We start from the raw sequence: 25,038 nt of genomic DNA on the forward strand, positions 1-25,038 counted from the left end.
AAGAAACAAAGGACTGCAGATGCTGGAATCTAGACGAAAAACATGATGATGCTGGAGGAACTCAGCAGGCCAGGCAGCATCCGTGGAGAAAAGCAGGTGGTCAACGTTTCAGGTCAGGACCTTTCTTCAGGATTGAAGATAGGAAAAAGGGAAGCCCAATATATTGGAGGGAAAAGCAGAGCAGTGATAGGTACACTAAAGAGGGGAGGCAGGGTGGGCACAAGGTGGTGATAAGTGGATGCAGGTAAGAGACAGTGATAGGCAGGTGTGGGGGAGGAGGGGAGAGCAGATCTACTGGGGGATGGGCCAAAGCTAAGGAGGGAAAAAGGAGGGTAGAAAAAAGAGAGATACACTAGGGAAGGGAAGAAAAGAAGAGGCATGGTGGGTGCGAGGGGTGTGGGGGTTACAAAGTAGGAGAATTCAATGTCCAAGACATTAGGCTGCAAGGTTTCAAGATGGAAAATGAGGTGCTATTCCTCTAGTTTGTGCTTGGAATTCTCCTGGCAGTGAAGGAGGCTGAGGACTGACTTATCTGTGATAAGGTGAGAGGGGGATTTGAAGTGATGGCAACGGGAGATGCAGGTCATGATTACAGACGGAATGCAGGTGTTCTGCAAAACAGTCACCTAGTCTGCATTTGGTCTCACCAATGTAGAGGAGGCCACACTTGGAGCACCGAATGCAGTAGATGATATTAAGGGAGGTGCAGGTGAATCTCTATCTCACCTAAAAGGACTGTTTAGGTCCCTGGATGGAGGTGGTGTAGAGACAGGTGTTGCACCTATGGCGGGGGCAGTGGAAAGTTCCTGGGGTGGGAGCAGGATGGGTGGGGGGGGAGGAGTGAACTAGGGAATCACAGAGAGAGCGGTCCCTATGAAAGGCAGAAAGGAGTGGGGAGGGGAAAATATGGTGGTGGGGTCCCATTGGAGATGGCGGAAGTGGCGGAGAATGATGTGTTGAATATATAGGCTGGGAGGATGAAATGTGAGGACAAGGAGGACCCTATCCCTGTTTGGTCTGGGAGGGGTGAGGGTGAGAGCAGAGTTGCGGGAAATGGCAGAGATATTGGTGCAAGCTCTCTCAATCACAGTCGGGGGGGGGGGGGGGGGGGCGGGGAGCCATGGTTGGTAAAGAAGTTGGACATCTCAGATGTCCTGGAGTGGAAAGCCTCATCATGACAGCAGATGCAGCAGAGGCAGAGAAACTGAATAAAAGGGATAGCATCCTTGCAAGAGACAGGGTGGGGGGAGCTTTAATCGAGGTAGCTGTGGGCGTCAGTGCGTTTGTAGATGTCAGTGGATAAGAGACCTCCTGAGATGGAGATGGAAAGATAAAGGAAGGAGAGAGAGGTGTCAGAGATAGTCCAAGTGAATTGGAGAGCAGGGTGAAAATTTGTGGCAAAATTTATGAAACTGTCAAGTTCCGTGTAGGTGCAAGAGGTGGCACCAATGCAGTCGTCCATATAACAGAGAAAGAGTTGTGGAATGGGGCCAGAGTAGGCTTGGAACAGAGACTGTTCAACGTAGCCAACGAAGAGGCAGGCATAGCTGGGGCCCATGCGAGTGCCCATGGCTATGCCCGTGGTCTGTAGAAAGTGAGAGGGATTGAAAGTGAAGTTGTTTAGGGTGAGGACAAGTTCTGCCAGGCAGAGGAGAGTGTTAGTGGAAGGGGACTGGTTAGTGGAAGGGCATGTGGAGTTATTTTCCTCTAAGAATTGTTAGAAGCTCCTTAGCATAAATCGACACTTATTACTTCCAAATGGATATCAACTAAAAGAGGTACAGTAAATGGGAAAGATCATGGTATGCATTTATGAAGGAAAACAGCAGTACATATTTGGTGAGAACTTCCTACCAGTGACTGGCCACCTACATTTGATGTTGACACACATATGAACTCCAGGCTTATGTTTTGTGTATCTCCTGATGTAAGTGTTGTTGTCATCCTAAATGGTATGACCCTAAGCAATGGTGAAGCTTGTGTGATGTAATCCCTTCACATAAGCAGACAAAAATCTTTAACAGCTCGCAAAATCACACCTACAGACTCAGCAGGCAAATCAAAGCTGTCAAGGACATTACTTGCTTCTGAATGTCCCTAGCAATCAGAAACATTCTAAAATTGTTAAATACAGGTGCAAATTTAAATAGTAAAAAATTGATAAATTGTACATATTTTAAAAATATATTTAAAATTCTTTTGAACAATTAAAAATGTTAAAGCAATCAATTGAAAACTGTAGATTACCTAGTACTTGCTTGTCTGTTGCCATGTAGAGACCTAACAGATACAACACTTTTGTAACACTTATCAAAAGCACCATGTATAAATTGAAGCTCTGCAATCACTTTTATTTGTTAAAGATTGGGATTATAAAGAGAAGTCGAATTATTGGGACAAAAAACAATGGCAGAGATAGCCAGTCCAGTGACAATTCACTGTTTTCTTATCTCCATGGCATCGCTCACAACTGCTCCTCAGCCAGAACTTGATGTGTACCTCTCCCTGTCTTTATTGTTCAGTGCCACATCACCATTTTACAAAGTCTCTCACTTCAGCCCTGATGTTCATTCAACCACTCATCTTACAGCTTGTTATCGCAACAGCAGTGTGTTTGTTTTATGATAAATGGTGAGGTGTACTGATGTTGTGAGTTACATGTCCACTGGGTAGTTCAAACATCAAAGCAGCCATGCAATTTGTTATCAAGCAGAAGTAATTGGCAATGCACAATTCCCCTCAAAATTTATATATCTATGCGTAATTTTTGCTGGTGGCTGCAAATCCATTAGGATTTCAATGGGACTTGAGATTGCTGTTTTTGTTAACGAATGCCATAGGATGCTGTTCGTGATGCCACAGTTCAATTGAGGTACCTATGAAATACTGTACTTTTTAGAGAGCTGCCTTCACCAATTCCAGGAGAGACTCTGGTTCACCAGTTATTTATGCAACTGCCTATCAGTAAATGTAATGCAGTGATGGTCACATCAAAACAAGGCATTTCCAGTGATGAAGTGAGGAGCAGTATATGTACATCTGGAGAGGTCTTCTGGTGTCTGAAAGAACTCTTTGGCATAAATATTTAATGCAATTGTTGACTTTAAACCTTTTGGCACATCCCAAAGCCATGCTGGTTGGTAGGTTAATCGGCTACTGTAAATTACCCCGTGTAGATGCAGGGTAGGGGAATCAGAGGGGAGTTGATGGGTATGTGAGAGAGAACAGCTTACAGAGAAATGTGAAGGAATGTGATTACTCTGAGAGCCTGCATAGATTCAGTGGGCTGAATGGCCTCCTACGTCTATGAAACATGACATTACAGGAATGGTGTTAGTCCATGGCTCTAGTTCTAGTCGTACAACTTTTTCACTGGCATAAACTAACTACATAATACACTTCTGTCAGCTTCAGATAGCCTACTTCTGCTGCTTGGAGTAATAAGAAACATCAGTAGTCTGGGTTTTGCGGCTGCAGATCGACCTGGACTTCTTGACCCGCTTTAGTACACTGAGTGATAATTATCACTGCACTGATGCTGAAAGAATTGAATGACTCTGTTCAACACAGGCCCATTGCTACTTTTGTCCAGTGCATCAGTGACAGCTTGTTCTTGAGCACTGTTGGGAGAATTTGCATTTGAAGTCAGGTCTTAGTAATTTTGTGCCAGTTACAAAGTAATTTAACAAATCCTTGCACCACTAGGTTGCACAGTACTCTTATTTTCTCAGGATTGATTCTGAGGAATATGGGAAAAAGTTATTGCATTCTCCATTAATAGTAATGTGCACAAGAGCTCAAGAAAGTAGGAGCAGGAGTAGGCCACCTGGCCCTTAAGTCTGCCCCGCCATTCAATATGATCATGGCTGATCTGGTGTAGGTCTCAATCGCTCCTGTGCCCATTCCAAATTGCCCTCATTTCCCTGATCTCACAAAAAATTATCTATTTCCTCTTTAAATACCTCCCATAATCTCACCTCTATGGTCCTTCAGGATAGAGAATTCCAAACATTCATCATGCTCTGTGAGAAGAAATTCTGATGCACTTCAGTTTTAAATATAATCTCACTTCTGTATATTTAAAATAAATGGTTTATATGAAGGAATATCAAATGGATGTTCTGTTTGTTCACTAATAGTGGTATCTTCTACCCTCATGCTTAATTTTGGCAACACTTACTAATTTAACAGTGAATTCAGTATACGTGGTAATTTGTTAGAGATGTCACTGTGCTGGAAATTATTTCCTTGACATTTTGGATTGTAATTGCCTGAAGACCTTGACAAACTGTAGAAAATGGATGTGTTCTGGGAAGAAATACACATTAGTAGTTCAGAACATCTGATTGTTCAAAAGCAGCAGCTCATAATGCACAGCAGGTCTGACAGATGAACAGAGCATGGTAATAAAAACAGAAAATTTTGGAAACACTCAGAAGATCAGGCAGCATCTGTGGAAAGAGAAACATAGATAATGTTTCAACTCCAAAATCCTTTGTCAGAACAGTTTTGGACCTGAAACATTAGCCCTGTTTCTTTTTCTACAGATGCTGTCTGACCTGCTGAGTATTTTGAGCATTTTGTTTTTACTTCAGATTTCCAGCACCTGCAGTTTTTTTATAAATTTCATTTATGGGTAAACTTTGGTATTGCAAAGTGAAGACTGTGATAAGTGATAGCTTTCACTTGGTGAAATGATGTACAATGAACCAGTGTGTTTTAGCTAAATGTTGAGATTTTTTAAAATGATAATAGTGAAAATGCAAAGATATCACGTGATATTCACGTGATAATTCATTACATTTCTCAGACTGCTTCACCTGCAATGATTTTTTTGAAATTCAGCAAATCATGTTATGTGCATAAATTCCATAAGCAGCTAAGGCTAACTCTGTAGGATAATGCTAATCGAGATTCAGAAAATAGTCAGAACACTAAGAGAAAGACATGGTATCTCTGCTAGCAAATGCATGGATGTAAACATAAGGTCAGGAAAGGTTTGGAAGGATCTAAGGATAAGCAATCTTTGTTCTTACTCTCCTTAAGGTTCCCCTCCGTTCCCACCCTTCTAACATAATGGTGAACCTTCGCCCACTTCTCAACAATCTCAGAGTTCTCTCTCCTTGCAGCTCTTTCCTCATGAACAACGCCACAACCCTAACCGCCCAACTCTCACCTTCCTTCGGTATCTCTAACTTGCAGATCCCTATTTAACAATCCACAAACTGGACCTCTGACCCACCTCTTGTCCTTAACACTTTTCCCAGTAGCGGTCACTGGAAGGAATAATGTTAATGGTACAAGGCTGATTCGATATTACAGAATGCCTTTGTGTTTGTCCTGTAGGACTTTGCTGCAGGATGTTCTCCAAAAATAATGTGTTGGCCCACCACACACCACTGTCTGAATGGCACTTCCCATGTGCCAAACTCTTTCTGGGCCTTTGTTTTTTTATGGCCTTCAGAATGAGTCCCTATAATTCCTTATCTGCATTGCGAAGAGCAGTTACATTCACACAGCCTTCAAACCTGACGTATCTGCACTTCCAGACTTAGCCTATCTTCTCATCATATTTTTCAGTTGTGTCTCCCATTTTGTGACCACAAGATTCCTCCTTACATGTATATTCTTACAATGGGCCTGGAGTCACAGATAGGCTAGACCAGGTAAGAACGTGTGATTTCCTTCTCTCAAGGCCTTCAGTGAAAAAAATGAGATTTTAAAACATTCCAATAGTTTCATGGCCCCTATTACTGATATTAGATGTATATCTTAGATTTATTTAATCAATTGAATTTAAATTCCCAGTTGCCGTAAGGGGATTTGAACACGTCTTTGGACCATTAATCCAGCAATGCTGTATAATCACTACATCATATACACTATTTAAATAACACCTTTCACAAATGTGGTATGTCTAAGGTACATTTGAACTGCATTTCCTACATTAAAATTATGACTGCATTGGCCAATTTGCATCCAACAGAGATATCAATGAGAAATTGTCCATATAATGTGTTTTGGTGATGTTATTTGTGGAATAAATATAGGAAAGGACGCCAGGGAGAACTACTCTGCTCCTTTTTCAGAATATTGCCATGGAATATGTTACATCCCTCTGTGAGGGCAGTTGGAGTCTCGTTTTAATGGTTCCCTCAAAGCTTGGTAGCTCCAACAGTTGCTTCACTTGGTACTGGAATATCAGTCTTGATCTTGTGCTCAAATCTATGGAGTGGGCTATGAACTAAGTGCTGCCACTGAGCTACAGCAATATATAAGTAAATGGAATAGTGAAATACTATGATAATGATCTTTAGAAACTGATGGAAATGCAATAAACATGTGTTCAAAGAGTCAAATTATTTTGTTTCCATTATTCTCTATAATAAATATATAGAGCATTAATAAGCAATTCTAATATTGAAGATAAACTCTTGAGTAGCCAATACCATTTGGAGCCCTGGAAATTATTTTCATTTCATTTGCATGAACATTGAGTGCTCAATATTAGAAAAGAGTTTACAATAGGAATAGATTATAAGCATTCATTTTTCTGAATATCTGTTGGATGAAACCACTGGAATCTTTAACACTTTTATTGAGAAAATACATTTGGGATACTGGACTTTAATAATAGATGCCGAGGCAGTAAAATTTAACTGTCTGCAGCCAATTTCTCTTGCACTGTGAATCTACATTAGTGTCCAATGTGTTGTCCTATATTGGATACATATTTGTCAATCATAATGCAATGTATACCAAAAGTACGTAGAATAGGTAAAATGTAGTCAATCCTCATGCATCGTTAATTACAGAATGACACAATCAAGTTAGATCTTGGTGATGTAGTGCCATGTTTTAACCTTTCACAGCTGAATAGAGGTTCAGCAGTCAGAAGGACTCCCTCCTGTGTTATTTAAAGGGATCATCAATCACTTGCCAGTTAATTGTCAATTGACCCGCTGAGTGTTGCTAGTATCTGTTGCTGCCACATTTCTGAGGAGTGTGTAAAGCCTAAAGGGAGTCTGTGATAGGATTGAACAGTTTGGCCTTAATTCAAAGCTTCTCCAATCACCAGTTGTTCTCAAACATGAGTGCTTTAAGAGTTACTCTCATGAGAGTCAAGGATGAATGGGAGAATGAGCAGAAAGCACACAGAGCAGGACAATGTCCTTGAAAAGGGAGGAGAAGGAAGTGGCCATGTACTCTGAAGGTGTAAGGATTTTCAAGGAGCAGACAATTGGTGTGCTCAAACAAAAATCCAATCAATCCAGATGCAGGGTCTGAAGCCAAAACAATTCCTTTCCTCCACAGGTGCTGCTCAGTCCATTGAACTCCTCCAGTGGATTGTTAGTTGTTCCAATTAAAATGAAATTGGTTAAATGTCAGGTTATCTAGTATTTGTAATTCCTGTAATCTAGTTGACTAATTTTTTTAGTAGAAACTTTTCAATGCCAAGAAATATTCAGAAAGATTAATAGATTGATTGTTTATCTGGCTATCAATTTTTTTTCAGCTTTCTGGGTCAGGTCTATTCTTCCCAAACCCCTAACATGAGAACATTTACACATACAATGGCCCGCTGCTGTCTAGGGCATCATGCCAGGGGAACCACCTGTTTTAGCTGCAGACTTAATGCCAAGAGGATATTGTACTGCAGAGGAATTCGGCAGCAGTTGGTCTGCAGGATACTGCACAATGCTGGCTTAGCCCTCACTTCAGCCAAACAGCATGTACTATGGAGCAGAAGAACGAGGAAGATCATAAGGAGGAGTGAGAGCAGGAGTGACTGAAGAAAGCAAAAATGAGGGAGGGAGAAGACTGCCTAGACATGTTCCTATGGAACAGATTGATATGACCAACTAACCTGACAGTAATACCTATTCAGACAAACATAAATCTCTATCAACCAGCAGTTTGAACTGTCACTGCAGCGCAAAGATATTGGGTGGTTCCTTCATGTGCTACAACGGAAACCCAGACTGCCTATAAGCTTGCTGGCACATAGGGACATGTCGATTAGCTCTGTGCTGGAAAGAACAAGCTCTACACTCTGTACAAAGCTGGTGATGGACCCATCTCTGCTCCTTGGTATTGCATGTAGGCTTTCAGGCAGGACCGACAATACAGTGAGCATTTAATTTTGCATACTCATCAGCTCTCTCCTGCAGGCTGCTCCATCAAAATCCTGGCCATTGACTTCTACAGCAGAACTAGTATCTTGCCTTGCTGTGTGGGAAGTTAGCATCAACACTTACCCCTACCCCATCATGGAACATGACACAATGTGTATTTATAATTTATATTAATGACTTGGATGAAGGGGCCAAGGATTCTGTAACCAATTTTGCTGAATATACAAATATAGGTGGATTGTCAAGTTGTGAGGACACAAGAAGTCTGCAAAGGGAAATAGATAAGTAAATGAGTGGGTAAAAAGTAGGCAGATGGAGTATAATGTCAGAAAATCCACTTTGAAAGGAAGAATGAAAGAGCAAATTATTATTTAAATGGAGTGAGGCAACAAAATGTTGCAGTACAAAGGAATCTAGGAGGCCTTGTACATGAACCACAAAAACATAACAAACAAATAGAGAAAGTAACTTGTAAGGCTCATAGAATATTGACTTTGATTGAAAGAGGTTTGAACTATAAAAGTAGGGAAGTCTTGATGCAGTTTTACAGGGTGTGGCACTGGAGGCATCACAGAGAAGGTTTACTAGGTTGACTCCTAGAATGGAGGGTTGCGCATATGGAGAGATGTTAAGCAGGCTGGGAGTATACTCACTAGAGCTTAGAAGAAAAAGAGGGGATCTTGTTGAAACACAAAAGATTCTGCAGGGGATTGATTGACATGTGTTTGGTAAGTGGGGTTATCTAGTCTAGGGACCCAGTTTCAGACTAACAACTTGCCCATTTAAGATGGATACAGAAAGGAATTTGGAATTCTCCACCCTAGAGAGCTGTGGAGGTGGAGCCATTGAATGTATTCAAGGCAAAGATTGACAAACACTTCAACTACAAGGGAGTAGGGAGAGTGTGTGAAAGTGGTCCTGAGGTCAGGATTGCATCAACCAAGACTTTATTAAATGGCAGAACTGTCTTGGGTTAGCTAATTGGTGTACTTCTGCTATTTAGGAGTTTCTTATGTTCTTCTTTGGGAAATGGTACAGACACACCCACCCCCACTGCTTCTCTGATACTAGCAGTGATTAAGTGTCACTATGACCTGCAGGAGAGGGGAGGTACATTAAGAGTGATATAATTGACTTGATTGCAAAGCTGACATTAGGTGCAAGGTTTGGAATGGTGATGTGAGCCCTGCAGCGATATAAGTTTGTGAGGTTGCAGCATAGCTTATGAACGTTAGGGGTATAGGTTCTGTTGATGAAAATTGCCGATAGGTGATTGAAGGGCATATGATGCATTGAGTAATGGGTGAGGGTAATAAGATTGTTAATGCATACAGCACTTAGCTCTGAGTATTCATCCGCTGAACTATCTTATCCCAAAAGCTTTGCAGAATGAATTTTTATGGCCTCCTAACTAGCTGTCAACCCAGAATATCCCACCTTCTCAAGCAATTCTTGTACTACATCTTGGGAGATGGTTGGAACCCATAATCTGGGTTGTGCCATATCTAAATGAACAAATTGCATTTGTCATTCACTCGCTCCCACTATATCTTAAGCCAGAATGAACCTCCACTTTGAGTGGTATGGACTGGCTTTAAATAGTGCAGGCTGTCTTCAATTCTGTCCGTCCCTTCCAGAATTGAACCTGAAGCACTGAGCAGTTGCGCTATGAGAACAATATCAACGGTTTGGAGAGGGTTCCAGCAGAAGTATTCAGTTGGAATTGGGCAAGGAATATGTGGAGAAAATGAAGAAGCTAACAATGATCTCTATGGAAAAGCAAAAGTTTAAGGGGGTTTTAATAGAGTGTTTCAAATTATGAAGGGTTCTATCAGAGAAATAGGCAGAAAATGTTTCCATTGGCAAAGGGGTTGGCAATCAGATGAAACAGATTTAATACACCTATCAAAGAAGAGGATAGATAAGGAGGCATTCTTTGAAGCACTGAGTTGTTATGATCTACAGTGCAATTCCTGAAAGGCAGATGGAAACAGATTTAATACTAATTTCCATAGGCAATTGGATATAAATCAGTAAGGAAAGAACTGGATGGCCAGGTTAAAGAGCAGGGAGGAGGGACTAATTGGATAGCTCTTTCAAACAGCCAACACAAACACAATGAATCTAGTGGCCTCCTACTGTGCTATGAGATTCAATGAAATCAAGGCAGTTTGTCAAAGCCTTAATGACAACCTACTGGCACTGTTGAAAGGTAATGGTTCCCTTGCACAGGGCTTGGTGTTTGAAAGGCTGTCAATTCAATAACAACAAGCAATTTTAAAAGCAAATATGAAAACAGATAAAATTCTTTTTTTATATAGTTTGTAACTTGTACCTCAATGTCATCACTGTAGCTGAAAACATGACTATAAGACCATTGATTGATGAGAATTTTTCAGACTGCTCTGTCAAAACAATTGGATAACTTTCCTCCACAGGGTCAGGAAATGAAAGGTGACAAAATTTTCCTACAGACATTTGAACCCTTTCATAACTTGCTTGCTTTCTGCTTGACCTTCAATATTAATATAAATAAGCATCACAAATATTCTGAATTTTGATTGTAAGATGTGTACTATTTTGACATAATGTCAACCGAACAAAATGTCATGAAGAACACACGCCGAGGTATATCGTCCAAACATATAAATGTAGAGGAATCTTGCATTTTGCTGAATAGGAATAAGCAGGTAGGATAAGCTTCAAGCAATATAGACTCGTGAGGTGGAATTTGATGTGTTGAATCCATAGTTATGGCTAAATGGTTGAAGATACATATTAGAAGTACTTTTTATTACTCTATTCTATTCTGAAATGCAAGCCTTTGTAGCTGCCTCATATAGGAAGATGTAGATATAGTTACATTTTCTTTTATAAAGCAGATTGAATTCCTGAGTATTGAACAAGAATGTTCCACAAGCTAGAGAGTATTGTAGCGTTTATATACTGGAAAACATGAAGAGGTGGGGTGGAAGGTTTCCATACTGAAGGCTATCAGGAATCCAGATGCATTCTTAGCTAGTTTTGAGAAGCAGTTCTTCCTTCAAGTTCCTTTCTGAACTTATTTACATACCACAAAATGTAAAATCTGTCATAACACAGTGCAATCAGGCAGTAATTTAAAACGTGATCTTCTTGAAAGTGCCTTGTTTTAAAAAAAATCCCTTGTTATATTTAAAAGTAGTTACCCAATGAAGTTTTAGTAATACTGTCGAAAATGGGTACAATACAAAAACAAACATTTATTTTTAATCCAGATTGTTATACAGTACATGCATAACGTGATTTTAAGTAACTGAAAGTAACTTGAAAAGAAAAGAACCATTTTAAATTTAGAAGTCTCCTTGCAGTGCAGATAAGGGGCTTAATTAGACCAATTCAAGCCAAGTTTCTGTGCAGGGACTTTTTTTAAACACAATGCCTTTCAACCAATCACAAAAGACTGCAGTAAACTCAACTTCTGATAAACATAATTGCTACTTGAAGTTCCATCATCTTTTACTCTGGTTTGGACAACCTTGAGGAGAATTGTATGAAGGAAACATTGCAATCATATGAGGCCACCTTTTTGGTAATATGTTTGTTCATGGAGAAATTATAACATTCTGGAAACAGAAGATTTGAACAGTGGCAATTCCATTTTTTTCCTGGTTAACCCTGGCAAGGAAGCAAAAACAACTACCAATTGTTATACAATTTAACAAACGCTGCCATAGAACAATTGGAAGAATGTTTTCCAGTGTGTTTCAGTTCTATTTGATACAGTAATTCTTGTGTTTGATGATTAAGAAATATTAAACATTTATAATTTCAAGCTTTGGATCAATTCTTCTGCCTTTCAAAATGAAGGACAGGATTTTTCACTGACAAGTATGTACCATCTTCCTGTCTGACAGTATTGTTAATGAAATTAAGTTTAAGAAAATGTGAAAACATTCTCTCACTGCCTGCCTTTGAGTTGTCCAACTTGCTCACATGTATCTTTAAACTTCCACTTCGCTACCAAGAATGAATGTTAATGGTACTCCACCAGAGAGCTCTATCTCCTGGACATACCCTCAATTACATGAGAGATACTTTTAAGATGGTAACTGACAGATTTACACTTGTTTATATTAATAATATGAGCATATTCCAGGCAGAATTGTCAAAACAGTGTTACAGATCAAGAAATGTTGAATGCCTAAATCATGTATATTCCTGTTTTGAGGATTTTTTAACACTAATTCATGATTCAGTTTGCTCAGATCATACACTGTCCATAAAACTGGATATGATACTCATGCTCAGCATTGATCATTTTCAGTCATATTTGTAAAACACCCGTGCTGGTTCATGGAATATTTTATATTTGTTGTCATACAAACTAATTTTAGCAGGAACTTGGTCTAACCTAACCAGTGCAATGTTAAGCACATTCCAGTTGAATTTGGTGATTGTACCCAAAGAGAAAATTCCATATCTAAGGGGGTGTTTTAAGGTTTTCAGGATCCCATTTTACATTTTCTAATTGTGACATCACATTTTTCATGCCTTCTGTTGGTTGTCTCTGGTTTGTGGCTTAAGACACAATGTTGAAACAATACATCCTTCTGCTGTTAACATCCCCCTGACAAGATTTTAGTCCTTGCCAAGCATGTCTATGGTGCCCAATGGAGATGGAGTGCAAGAAGTTAAATCAGTCTACAATACAAAGGAAAGGTAATAAAAGGTTGGGCTTTATGATCCTGAGTGAACGTTGATGTAGTTCACAACATATCCTCTTAGCTTCACTATTAAATGCAACATTTCATAAACACAATGTAAATAAATCCAATCAGCCTGTATAGTCTCGTCTGGTGATATGATATTTTTCTTTTAACAGAACGGGGTGTCTATCTTTAATAATTAACCCTTAATTTTGATAGTACACTTACTTGAGTATAATAGATTCCCACTGTCCCTGGGAACCTCTGGCCCATGACCCCTCAAAGTAGAGAAAGAGCATTTGGGATGGCATTGAGAACACTGAAGCTATGCATCAGGAGCATACAGATGTCCTATGTAAGTAGTGGAAGGAGCACAGCACCTCAGCTGCCCACTCCATCAACTATCTCCTACCACATCTGCAGAAGAGCCCAGAATTCCCACCTTGTCCTCATTAGCCAGCTCAAAACCGTTGCGGAAGCAAGTGGTGGGTGCCTGGAATGCACTGCTGGGGCTGGTGGTAGAAGCTGATAAAATAGGGACGTTTAAAAGTCTCTTAGATAGGCACATGGATGTAAGAAGAGTGAAGGGTTATGGGTTGTGTAGGAGGAAAGGGTTACATGGAGTAGGTTTATATAGGTCAGCACAACATTGTGGGCTGAAGGGCCCGTACTGCGCTGTGCTGTTCTATGTTCTATATCATCCTCTATCCTGAGGGACTACCTAAGAAGAAGAAGCTGAGACTACATGGTGTGCCAATCAAATGTGCATGGAAAGCCATGATAATATCCCTGTGGGAATACGATAGAAATCAATAGCCTCATTCAGAATATAACAATATCTTCACTGTGGAGACATACTTCCTTGTTTAAACTTGTATGAAGTTGATGTGCTCCTTACATCAGTAGATATTTGATGTTTATTTGTTTACTTAGTTAAGACTTCTCCTTTTCCTGTCCAGCAAAATACTGGTTGCTTGAAAGCACCTTCATTTTATTTTTAAATAGTATAGCAATTGACATCAATATTTTGTGCGTGAAGAAACAATTTTAGTGAACTGACAGGATTTCCTAACTCAAGGTAATATCAGTATTTTTGTACATTTTTCTTACCCATAGAGTATGAGCTGTATTTTAAAATTTGTTAAAATATTGATACATATTGAGATATAACACGATTTTCTTTACCTTTATCTGGCAAAATTAATACGAATGGGAAAAATGTTCATGTTCCATATATCATTTCAATAGTGTTGGTTCACGACTACAGATTTATCTGCTTTGAATTTTTAATGTAATGTTCTAATTTCTTTAAATAATGTGATTCTTAGACTCCATTCTTAAAACCTTTCTTATTTTCTTGAAAGGATTTAAACTAACGTTAGATATAAATCAATCTCGATACACATGTGGCACAAATAACAGATTAGAACTTTACTGAAGGAACCAAACTTACAGTGTGTCAGATATTCATAGGGTAAAAATTAAGAAATTAAAGAATCTAACATATATTTAACATAAATGTAAACAACTCAAAATCAGCTCAACCCCATTCATTAAATAGTAATTAGAAAATGGTAAAGAACAAAAAAAACAACCAACAATTTATCCAAAACAATTAGAATTCTTCCTATCCTGAAACATTTATCAGATAATAGAACAGAAATAACAAAGGAAATCCATAAGAATTAAATACTTCAAATCACGTGAGGTGATGAATTTTGGTAGAGAAAATGGCAAGGGAAAAAAGAAACTAACTGACTGAATTTTAAAAGAGTCGTGGCCATTTTGAGCCACAGGAGTTCATACATAAGTCTTTCAAGATGGCAAAACAAAGTAATAAAGTTACATTAAACCTCAAGAAGCCACGGATTCACACTCAGCAGCAGCACTGTGTCCAGTTCTGGGCATGGCACTGTAAGGATACCCAGGCTTGGTGAGGATTTGAAAGAAATACACTGGAATTAAACATAAGATAAGAAATTTCAGCAATGCTGAAAACTTGGACAATATATCTAAAATTCTACAACTTTTGTTTGTGAATTCTGTTCAATATTGTAAAATCATGGAAAAAATTCCTTGGAGAAATCTACCCTGCATTGGGAACCTTGGCTCTATTTGAAATATTTGAATGCAATTTAGCATTTAATAATGAAGAATATAGATCAAGTAAATATACAGAGACCATTTCCATGAGCAGATGATTGAGCAACCAATGGATACAGATTTAAGATAAGTTGAATTTCCTTTGAGTTATGATCTGGAGTTGTGAGGTGAAACACATTCATTAGCAACTTACAATGGAGAGTTTCAGATAGTCAAAAATGGAAAATGTGCAGGGCTAAGGGAAAAAGCAGGGGAGTAGAAGCCAGCACAAAGAGCAAAAACACAAGCAAAGCCTCATTCTGTGCTGTAAAGTTCTACAATCCTTTTGTTTATGGATTCTGTTCAGTGTTATAAAACCATAGGAAAATTTCCTTGAAGAAGTTTACTCTGTATTGAGAACGTTGGCTCTATTCAAAATATTTGGTGCTTAATTTACATTTTCCAGGCTGTGTTTTCTATTATTTTCTCCCTGACTGGCTGATATCCTTGTCAATCATGATGAGTCTATCCCATTCGGTTTACATCTGCTGGCACCCTGGCTAAAGTCCATGTGAAAAACATCATCCCATTCCATCCATTGAACCTTTTATGCTTGTTAACAAGAAATATTTTGTTCAGAAAAGTACTGGAGTGAATTGTCCTGGGGCAACTTATTAGATAATCATTTAAATTGGATGGTTATACAAATATAAAAAAATTCTTCAAAATCCTGCAATATTGTTATGCCTGAAATCAAGGCCTCCAGTGTGATTTAATTCAATGCTTCCAGTGGAAACAGGTGATTAAAGAGTTACAGTTATAATCATTGCCTGGGAAGGCTTTGTGAGTAATGGCATAGGGTTTAATCTGTTCAGCTGAGCACACAGTTTAAATGCCTGCTCAGAGCTGGTGAGATCCTTCTCTACATATGAATGCCAAATTTCAAAGGAGTCATGGTATCTGTACTCAGTGGCTTGAGTAGAGAACCATGCTGAGTCCACAATCAGGTTTCCCTGAGAGAAAGATCAGGGCCATCTATGCCTCAGTTGCATAACCACCTTTCCTAATTATGAGACCCTGGCAGTCTCTCCCCATACCTGGCCTTGTGATCCAGTCTCTGTCTGTTTGGTTTCCATAACTCCCTGCTGACTTCCCATCCACTTCCTCCTTCTTGTCCTCCTCCTCCTCACACCCCATGGTCTTGCTACTTGCCAAACAGCTGTCCCATCATGATGGCAAAGTTGTACAGCAGCCCACTGTGAATCTAGTCACCCACCCTGCCATGTACTGAAGGAATCCTCTAGAGTGGTCCAGGCAATGGCAGTCAAAAAAAGTTCAGATGCCTAAAATAAAAAATAAAAACAGAAAATGCTGGAAATACCCAGCAGTGGAATATGAAACAGGAAATTTTGGAAGAAAGAAAACAAGGTAGTTTCGGTTGCAGTCAAGGTGGGGAAAGGATGGAAATATCTCTGATAAAGTGAGACCAAATAAGTAACTGTGACAGTTTGCAGCAAATTATGTTTCTTTGTATGTTTTATGCATTGTTAATAGCAGGGCTCTGGAACATACCCAGTAAGCAAGGCTATACTAGTAGAGAGAGAAAAACTGAATGAAAATTACAGATAGATGACAGGCAGAAATGACCAGTTCTGAAAGATACAGAGAGAAAGAGTGAGTTACCTAAAATTCCAGTGTACTATCCACTAGTATAACTTGGCTTGCTGGGCATGTCCCACAGCCCAACCATCAGCAACTCATAACACAGAGCAAAAAGCATAATCTGCCTCTAACTGCTACATTTATTCATTTGGTCTCACCCTATCAAGGATATTCTCCTCTGCTCTATCCATCCCCCCACCCCTTAACTGAAATTAATCGGTTTTCTCTTTCCCAATCTGACAAAAGTTTCCTTTTCTGCAGATGACCTGCTGAGTGTTTCTAGTATTTTCTGTTTTTAGCTCAGGCAAAGTAAATATTATTTTAACATCCCGATGGTCTGTTTTATGTATGGTAGCATGGCAGTCAGTATATACACATTACGCACAAGTGTGGGAGTTGAGCACCAGAATTATCAGTAGTCTTGTTCATGGATAGCACTTATCATCCAGTAGCCCTCTTTGATATGCCATTGTGGCTTATGAGAATGAGGGCATTAAGAGTGCTGCAAGGACACCCGGTATTAATTTTCAAACTTTAATGCTTATGACTGGACACTGAAGAAATGGTATTTCTTTCAGTCACAGTACAGGGCAGAGGTAACATTCACTTCTGCAAAGCAGTGTGCCTACAATCAATGGCATTCTGCAGCAGAAGATAGCCTGCAGTTCTTGCAAAGCTGCATGTTCACTCAGTCTGCTGCCCTCTTGCAAGCACATGAAATTTTGCTGGCTGTAATTTAATGGAGCACATTGGTGACTTCCCTTATGCAACAATCAACAGCAAACTTCAAAATGTTGCAAATATCTCCATCTCCAGTTTGGAAGAAGCCAAATGCAAAAGAAGTTCATGATCACATTCATCTGGGACAGCTATAGGCAGCAGTTATGGCTCCACTAGGTGGCATCTCACATGTTATTTGCCAAAGTTCTGCAATCGCCCTGGTGCACATGGCCTCCTTCTGTGAGCATCCCTCTCAGTCTTCCCATTCCCCTTCCAGTAGTTGGTCCTACTCCATGTGCCCTTTGCTCTTTCTTCCAGCCCAAATTATATTCCAATTGGAGTGCCAATTTATTGCACCTTTGTCTGGGAGTAACAATTTGGTGCAAATGCTGAAGTCAGGAAAAAGTCTTTTGAAACTTTCCAAACCATTACCTGGAGACTTTAGTAGCTTGAAATTACTCTGGAAAGAATTAAACATTTGGAAAATCATGACAAATGACAGAAGAAATTCACAAATAATTAAACCTTTAAGTAGTTGATGATCTCAATATGAAGGACCAAAGAGGAATCCTCCTACTGCTTAATATGTGTTCAATGGTGCATGTTTAAGAAAGAGCATTAGACAGAGCACAGAGTTTCAAAATCGCTTCAAAAGTGGCAATTAGTGCTGGATCTCCCTGCTGTGCACGTTTCTTGTGGGTATTCACTGATATATTAACAACCTCATTAATATGCCTTCAGTGCAATCAACCCATAAATGTACACTATCTCTATTTTAGAGTGGTAAGAGGACTCAGAGTGCCTAACTAAATCACACAGTTGACCGTAATTTCATGCAAAAGTTGGAAGGTTGACAAATAAAGAGGATTTCATTAGTAAATGATTCCATGCGCACTTTCTAAAGAAATATCATTGTTTTTTGTTTGATTTTGATTTGCATTAATTCCTCCCAGGCAGAAATATGTTGTTAAAAGTAAGTTAATGCATATTGCACGTCCTTCTAACTTTGCACATTACATTAAATACAGCTTAACTAGGAGATGCAATGGCAATGCATCACATATTTATCTTGGGCTGGTTTGGAGTTTGTTATCAAATCTACAGTCTATATAGAAATAGCTACAGCCAGTCCTTAATTGTTGTCTAACACTCAACAAGTATGTTTTTTTTTCCATGGTGGAATCATTAGCAAAGTCTTCTTCATATCACTGGAAAACCGTATACAAATCAGTGACTGGCTTGTCAGTCTGAGCCAGTTAGTTCTGGAGTACTCCAGCACAGTTCTAGTGCTTGAATAACCTGGATTGTTAATGAAATATGAAGAAGTTGACCTGTCTGTGATGCTTGAGGTTCTTCCCAGATGTCTAATGATACACTACAAGTCAATGACCAAATGATAGAATAGCACTCATTAAAGAATAACATAATTATACTGGCCAGGGAAGGACTGAGGAACTGCATCAGGTTAATTGGTTATGTCTCAACAAATTCTGTGGGTGGGCCTGGGAATCCGTAAGCTTTGGTTTATTTCAATCTTGTTCAAGTTGTCTGGATTTACATGAAGAAGGTTTTGCCATTGGTAAGAGTGTGCATTCTACATCAGGTGCCCAGGCACTCTATCTGTGTAAACCCATCAGTTGTTTGTTTTGGAGATTCTTCATCACAATGAACAGGTGCCGCATTCATGGGAATGCCAAAGTGGAATGACTGCTGTCATGTTGTGCTGTGGATGTTTAGATTCATTGTTGAACACAATGCTTTGTTAAAACCCCTCTCATTAGAACCTAACCTACATAGTTGGTGATAAGCGACTCTGATCTGTCTGGATGGTAGGTTGAGAATCAACCACATCCATAGTTCTATGGATGCTGCAACTGCCTCACCAATACTGACTTAGAAAAGAAACGTGTAATTATTTCATTTTAAAAATAATTCCATCCAGCTAAATACTTTAGTCTGAATTATTTGAACAAAGGAGTTCTAGATGCAGTTATATGTTTATGGATTTCATAAACTGGCTTTTTCCTTTGCAGATTGAAAATAAATAGAGGACCTAATTAGATTTAATTGGTTTGTTATAAATTTAATAAAGCTTATTAAAAGGGATAATGTTTACTAAAAGCTAATGGTAATAGTCACAGTGTGGATCACTGGAATTCGTAAACCAACTGAGATTTACAATTATGTGTGATAATTAGCTATGTATAACATACATAATGTGATATTAGAAACCAAGTATTTTTAAAAAATCATTAAACTGTGGCATTATCATACTAGAAAAATAAGATCCAAACCTATCTATGAACTTATCAAATGAAATTGCCTAAAAGCAACTAGAAATAGCTAAAGTAGCCATAAAAAGAATTTAATCTCTTTTCTATATAAATGAAATTCCAATAATGAGATTTGAAAATTAAATAAATCCACAATTTGGCTTCACTGCCCCAGAAAATACGAATCTCTTCTTCTCTCCCTTGAGTTTTAATTTTACAGAATAATTGTCTAGTGGCAATGGATGACCTAAAGTGCATGCATGTGTGATTGTGTTTTGTTCTCATTGTAGATGGATGAGATAAAATTAAAAGACAGAGCAGTCTACGTGCTGGAAAAAGAGCTGGGGGCTCAGGCTGGGCATGCTCAGAGACTCCAGCTCCAAAAAGAGGCTTTAGATGAACAGCTTACCCAGGTCAAAGAGGCTGAAGCATGGGAAAAACGACATCTGAGTAGCCCGAAAAGGGAACTTCCTTGCGCAAGTGGTGCAGGAGACGCCTCAGATCATTCAGGAAGCCCTGTAAGCACTTTCACATACGTGGTCTGTAAATGCCCGAATCAACAAATTCTGTAACCAAATCTTGATGAGGGACATATTAATACCTTCTGCTTAATTATTAACTCTTATGCAATACTATCACATTACCAAATTATTCTAATATCTTTTAAATTCTTTACTCCATAGCCAACTCTTTGTTACTGTTGAAGTCGAATTAATAATAGATTTAAGTTTATGATAATACTTTTAATTTTTGTTATTTTTGAGGACACTTGGATTTTACTGTGTAGCAGCTTGTTTGTCTTCTGATCATTTAATAATAGCAGTATTTTGAAGTTACCTCTTAAGCAATTTAAAAGCAAACATTACTATGCCGCAGCACCCCAACCACTGCTGCTGCTTATTTTATTGGTTTAATCTGCGTTTACACATTTTTCTGAAACCAGGCATTTTGTGTAGTACACTGAACTTCACACTAGTCAGACAGCTTCCAGGCCTGATCTTGATGGAGTGTCTCTCACTATCTTCTACTTTATAATGAACAAAAGAAAGTAAGCCTACAGTGAACTGCCATGCTTTCACGATTCTGAACTTTGTAACATTGTAGTCATAAATTAAAGGCAGTGCTTTCAATCATCCTTTGTTATCCTTATGCTTTTTCTGTAATTTGCTAATGATATAAACTGCTACTTAATTTTAAGGCAAGTGCTCATGTCCGTAAACATACTTTAGCTTTCCCATTGTTGACTCTCATCAAGATTCTTTTTTCACTGGCTCTTGGTTTTGTTAGCACATGGAATGAAAATGTTTCTAAGCAGAGTGTATAGTTATATGATGCAAAGGCTCTCCTGCACCTGTTGTATGAGGAATCACTGCACCTTTTAAATAGGATTCAAGGAGCATTAGCTCTGAAAGTCATCCATCAACATGCTCTCAGTATCTATTTTTAATAGTGTGCTGCAGTGCATAACCAATGGGAAATAATTGGCACTAATTCACCTAACCAGACAGAAAAGCCACCAACTGTAGCTTTCAATGTAATTCATTCCAACACTTCTTCAAATGTCCTCATACATAAAGCATTAAAACTCTTTTTTCTTTGTATAATCAATTATAACATTTTCACAGTCTGTCTGTTGCCTTCAGCTATTAACTAGCAAGCATGTTGCTCCTTTTTGTAATGGCATGATTAGTTTTTATTTTGACTACTGGAATACAACGTGTGAAGCATCATGTTTTCCATTTCACTTAAATAGACAATAGTTTCTTGAGGTAGGAAAATGCCCTTGGAGATCATGGTGTACCAATTTCAAGTGTTGTTTTTTTGAACTGTATTTTCTCACCATCTCATTTTTTGTTATTTTTTTCATGTAGTTTAGCTGATTTGTTTAGTTGTTCACTTTACACATAAGGGCGAGTCAACATATTAATGGCAAAAACAAATTCTGCCTCTGATCTAATAGTTGTGACAAAATCTTCAGTCTCTTTGGTTATGGTCTATCAGTGATATTGATGTTCAGTCATGTTGATGTTCAGTTATCTGCAGTTGATCTATGTTTCAGGAACAGCAGTTGGATGAAAAGGATACTCGGCGATTCCAACTTAAAATTGCTGAATTAAGTGCAATCATCAGGAAACTAGAAGATCGGAATGCTTTGCTGTCTGAAGAAAGAAATGAACTTGTAAGTGCTTATGATGTTTGACCTTCAATTGTTGTCCAAGGGTTTTCATTCATTATTAACATTATTAATTTGATTCTATTCCATGGTTCTGTTTCATATTTTTGATTATTACCATCACATCTCCATGAGTAACATTGATTTTTCATGCTACAGTCAAGGCCAAATCAGATAATAGAAAGTATCAGGCAATCAACTGCAATGGCAAGTTCTTTTTATATATAAGATTCTTACATAAAAAAGGACAAGGATCATTAATACTTTACCAAATCATTTGGCAGTATGTGTTAAAATGGAAAGTACAAAATTTTGTAAAGTTTCAAAGTATCCATTAAAATTATTGACAGATAAAATTTCATTTCTCGGCTATGCGAAATGCATCTTGTGTATGGATATTTGATTTGTGTTGCTGCTTTTATGCTTTGAACCATTATCAATGCAGAGGAGGTAGGAGAGGGCAAGATTGCCATGGGGATAAGTTGTAGAGATCTTCTGATCGATAATTAATGGGGCTGTTAGAGACTGAGAATACCAACAAAGGAGGGTTAAAGGTCGCAAAATACTAAGGTGAAGGACATGCTCAGAAGACCAGGCTGTGCTAATTGAGAAAGAAAAACTGATCCAATATTACACATAGATGACTTACAGCAGAAGTGTCCAGTTCTGTTGCACACAGAAGATGTAAAATTTGATAATAAATCCAGAAATCTGCAAACTTTGCTGACCAAAGGTGAGATGTTGTTCTTCAGGCTTGTGTGGTGCATTGTTATAATAGTACTGGAAGCCACAGACAGACAGGTCAGAGTGGGAGTGGAATGGAGAATTCAATTGACAGACAACAGGAAACTCAGGGTTGCCCCTGTGGACTGAACACAGGTGCTCCACAAAGTGGTTACGCAATCTGCATTTGGTTTCTCCAATGTAGAGGAGACCACGTTGGTACTTGATAATTGGTAATTGGTTTATTATCGTCACATATACCAAGATACAGTAAAAAGCTTTTGTTAGCATGCCATCCAGTCACACCATTCCATACATAAGTACACTAACGTAGCACAAAAGGAAAAAAAAAGAACAGAATGTGGAATATAGTGTCAAAGTTACAGAGACAGTGTATTGCAGGTAGGTAAATATAGTGCAAGAGCCATTGACAAGGTAGATTGAGAGATCAAGAGTTCATCTCCATCATAGAAGAGGCCTATTCAAGAGTCTTATAACTGCAGGATAGAAGCTGTCCTTGAGCCTAGTGGTACATGTTCTCAAGTTTTTTTATGTTCTGCCCGATGGGAGGGGGGAGAAAAGAGAATGTCTGGGGTCGGAGGTGTCCTTGATTATGTCGGCTGCTTTGCTGAGGTAGCAAGAAGGTGTAGACAGAATCAATGGAGGGGAGGCTGGTTTTCGTGATGGACTGGGCTATGTTCATAACCCTCTGTAATTTCTTGTGACCTTGGCAAAGCAGTTGCCATACCAAGCTATGAGTCATCTGCATAGGATGCGTTCTATGGTGCATCTATAAAAATTGGTGAAAGTCATCAAGGACATGCTGAATTTCCGTTGCTTTCTGATGAAGTAGAGGCGTTGGTGTGCTTTCTTGGTCATAGCATCCACGTGGCTAGACCAGGAGAAATCGTTTGTGATATTTACGCCCAGGAACTTGTAGCTCTCAACCGTCTCCACCTCAGCACCATTGATACAGACAGGGGCTGTACTCTGCCCCACTTCCTGAAGTCAATAACCAGCTCTTTTGTTTTGCTGACATTGTGGGAGAGGTTGTTATCTTGACATCATTGCACTAGGATCTCTCCGAATGCAGTACAATCGTTTGGGAGAAGTACTTGTGAATTGCTTCCTCACATGGAAGGACTGTTTGGATCCCTAGATGCTGGGAAGGGAAGAGTGGAAAGATGTTGCACTTCCTGATGTTGCAAGGGAATGTCCATAAGAAGCAGATTGGTTGGTGGGAATGGGGTGTCATGATGGGAATGGTTCCTTCAAAATGTTGAAGGGAGGAGAATACGTGTCTGGTGGTGGAATCTTGTTAATCCTGGCAGAAACTGTGAAGGATGATCCATTGACTGCAAAGGCTGGTGGGGTGGAAGGTGGGATCTAGGAGAACTCTATCCTCATTCTGTTCGGGGTAGAGTTCTCCTGGTAGACAAATACAGTGAGAGCAGAGGTGCAGGAAGTATATCAGCTGCAGTCAAGAGATCAGCTAACTATGGTAGAAGGGAAGACACAGTTCAAGAAGAAGGAAGACATCTCAGAGACATTTATATGGAAAGTCTCATCATCAGAGTGAATGTGACAGATGGAAGGATTGGGAAAATGGACTAGAGTCCTTATAGCAGCCATGGTGAGGGGAAATACAGTCAAGACAGGTTGGCTTGTGATGGATGTTTGTCGCTAGTTTACCCCCTGAGGTTGAAACGGAGAGGTCCAGAAAGGGAAAGGAAGATTCAGAGATGGGCCATGTTAAGGCAAGAGTAGGGTGGAAATTGGCAGCAAGAATAATGATGTTTTCAATCTCTGAACTGGTTGAGTCTCTGTTCAAGGAAAAAGCAAAGGACCTTCAGCAGAGGGCAGCACAGTGGTACCTCTAGTAGAGCTGCTGCTTCATTGATCCAAGATTCTGGGTTCAATCCTTGCCTCTGGTTCTGTGTGTGTGGGGTTTGCACATTTCCCTCTTCCTCTACATGCTCTAGTTCCTTCCCACATTCTAAAAGGCATGCAGTGGCTTAATTAGCCCAAGTGTATAGCTGAGTGGTAGAATCTGTGGGGAGCTGAGGGGGACGTGGGGAGAATAAAGTGGGAACAGTGTAGGATTAGGGTGAATGGGTGCTTGATGGTTGCTATGGACTTGCACTGGAAAACCAGTTACCATGCTGTAATACTCTATCACTTCATGATCCTTTGAATCTATTACCATCCTAATGTGAGATGGAGATGGACTGTGCACAGTTTTGGGCCCCATATCTTAGGAAAGATGTGCTGATGTTGGAGAGGGTTCAGAGGAGATTTACGAGGATGATTCCCGGAATGAAAGGGCTTACGTATGATGAGTGTTTGGCGGCTCTTGGACTGTACTCACTGGAGTACAGAAGAATGAGAGGGGACCTCATAGAGACATTTAAAATGTTGAAAGGACTGGACAGAGTAGATGTGGCTAGGCTGTTTCCCTTGGTGGGTGAGTCCAGGACCAAAGGGCACAATCTTAGAATTAGAGGGTACAGGTTTAAAACAGAGATGAGGAGAAATTGCTTTAGCCAGAGGGTGGTGAATCTGTGGAATTCCTTGCCAGGTAC

At 39.3% G+C, this 25,038-nt stretch overlaps 1 protein-coding gene across 15 annotated transcripts in view; it reads left to right on the forward strand.

The window, feature by feature from the left end:
* jakmip3 (Janus kinase and microtubule interacting protein 3) overlaps positions 1 to 25,038 on the forward strand; it is a 118,409-nt gene that overhangs the window by 45,025 nt on the left and 48,346 nt on the right. For 5 of the 15 annotated variants that reach the window (XM_052027307.1, XM_052027309.1, XM_052027312.1 and 2 more), the window contains exon 3: positions 21,620 to 21,739. In XM_052027307.1, the coding sequence (XP_051883267.1) occupies positions 21,620 to 21,739 (120 nt within the window). Of the gene's footprint in view, positions 1 to 19,850; positions 20,079 to 21,619; positions 21,740 to 25,038 lie in introns of all 15 variants that reach the window. The other 10 variants (XM_052027299.1, XM_052027301.1, XM_052027302.1 and 7 more) reach the window with 5 other exon arrangements.

The sequence above is a fragment of the Pristis pectinata genome, chromosome 12 (assembly GCF_009764475.1).
Source record: "Pristis pectinata isolate sPriPec2 chromosome 12, sPriPec2.1.pri, whole genome shotgun sequence".
In the NCBI taxonomy this organism is placed as follows: domain Eukaryota; kingdom Metazoa; phylum Chordata; class Chondrichthyes; order Rhinopristiformes; family Pristidae; genus Pristis; species Pristis pectinata.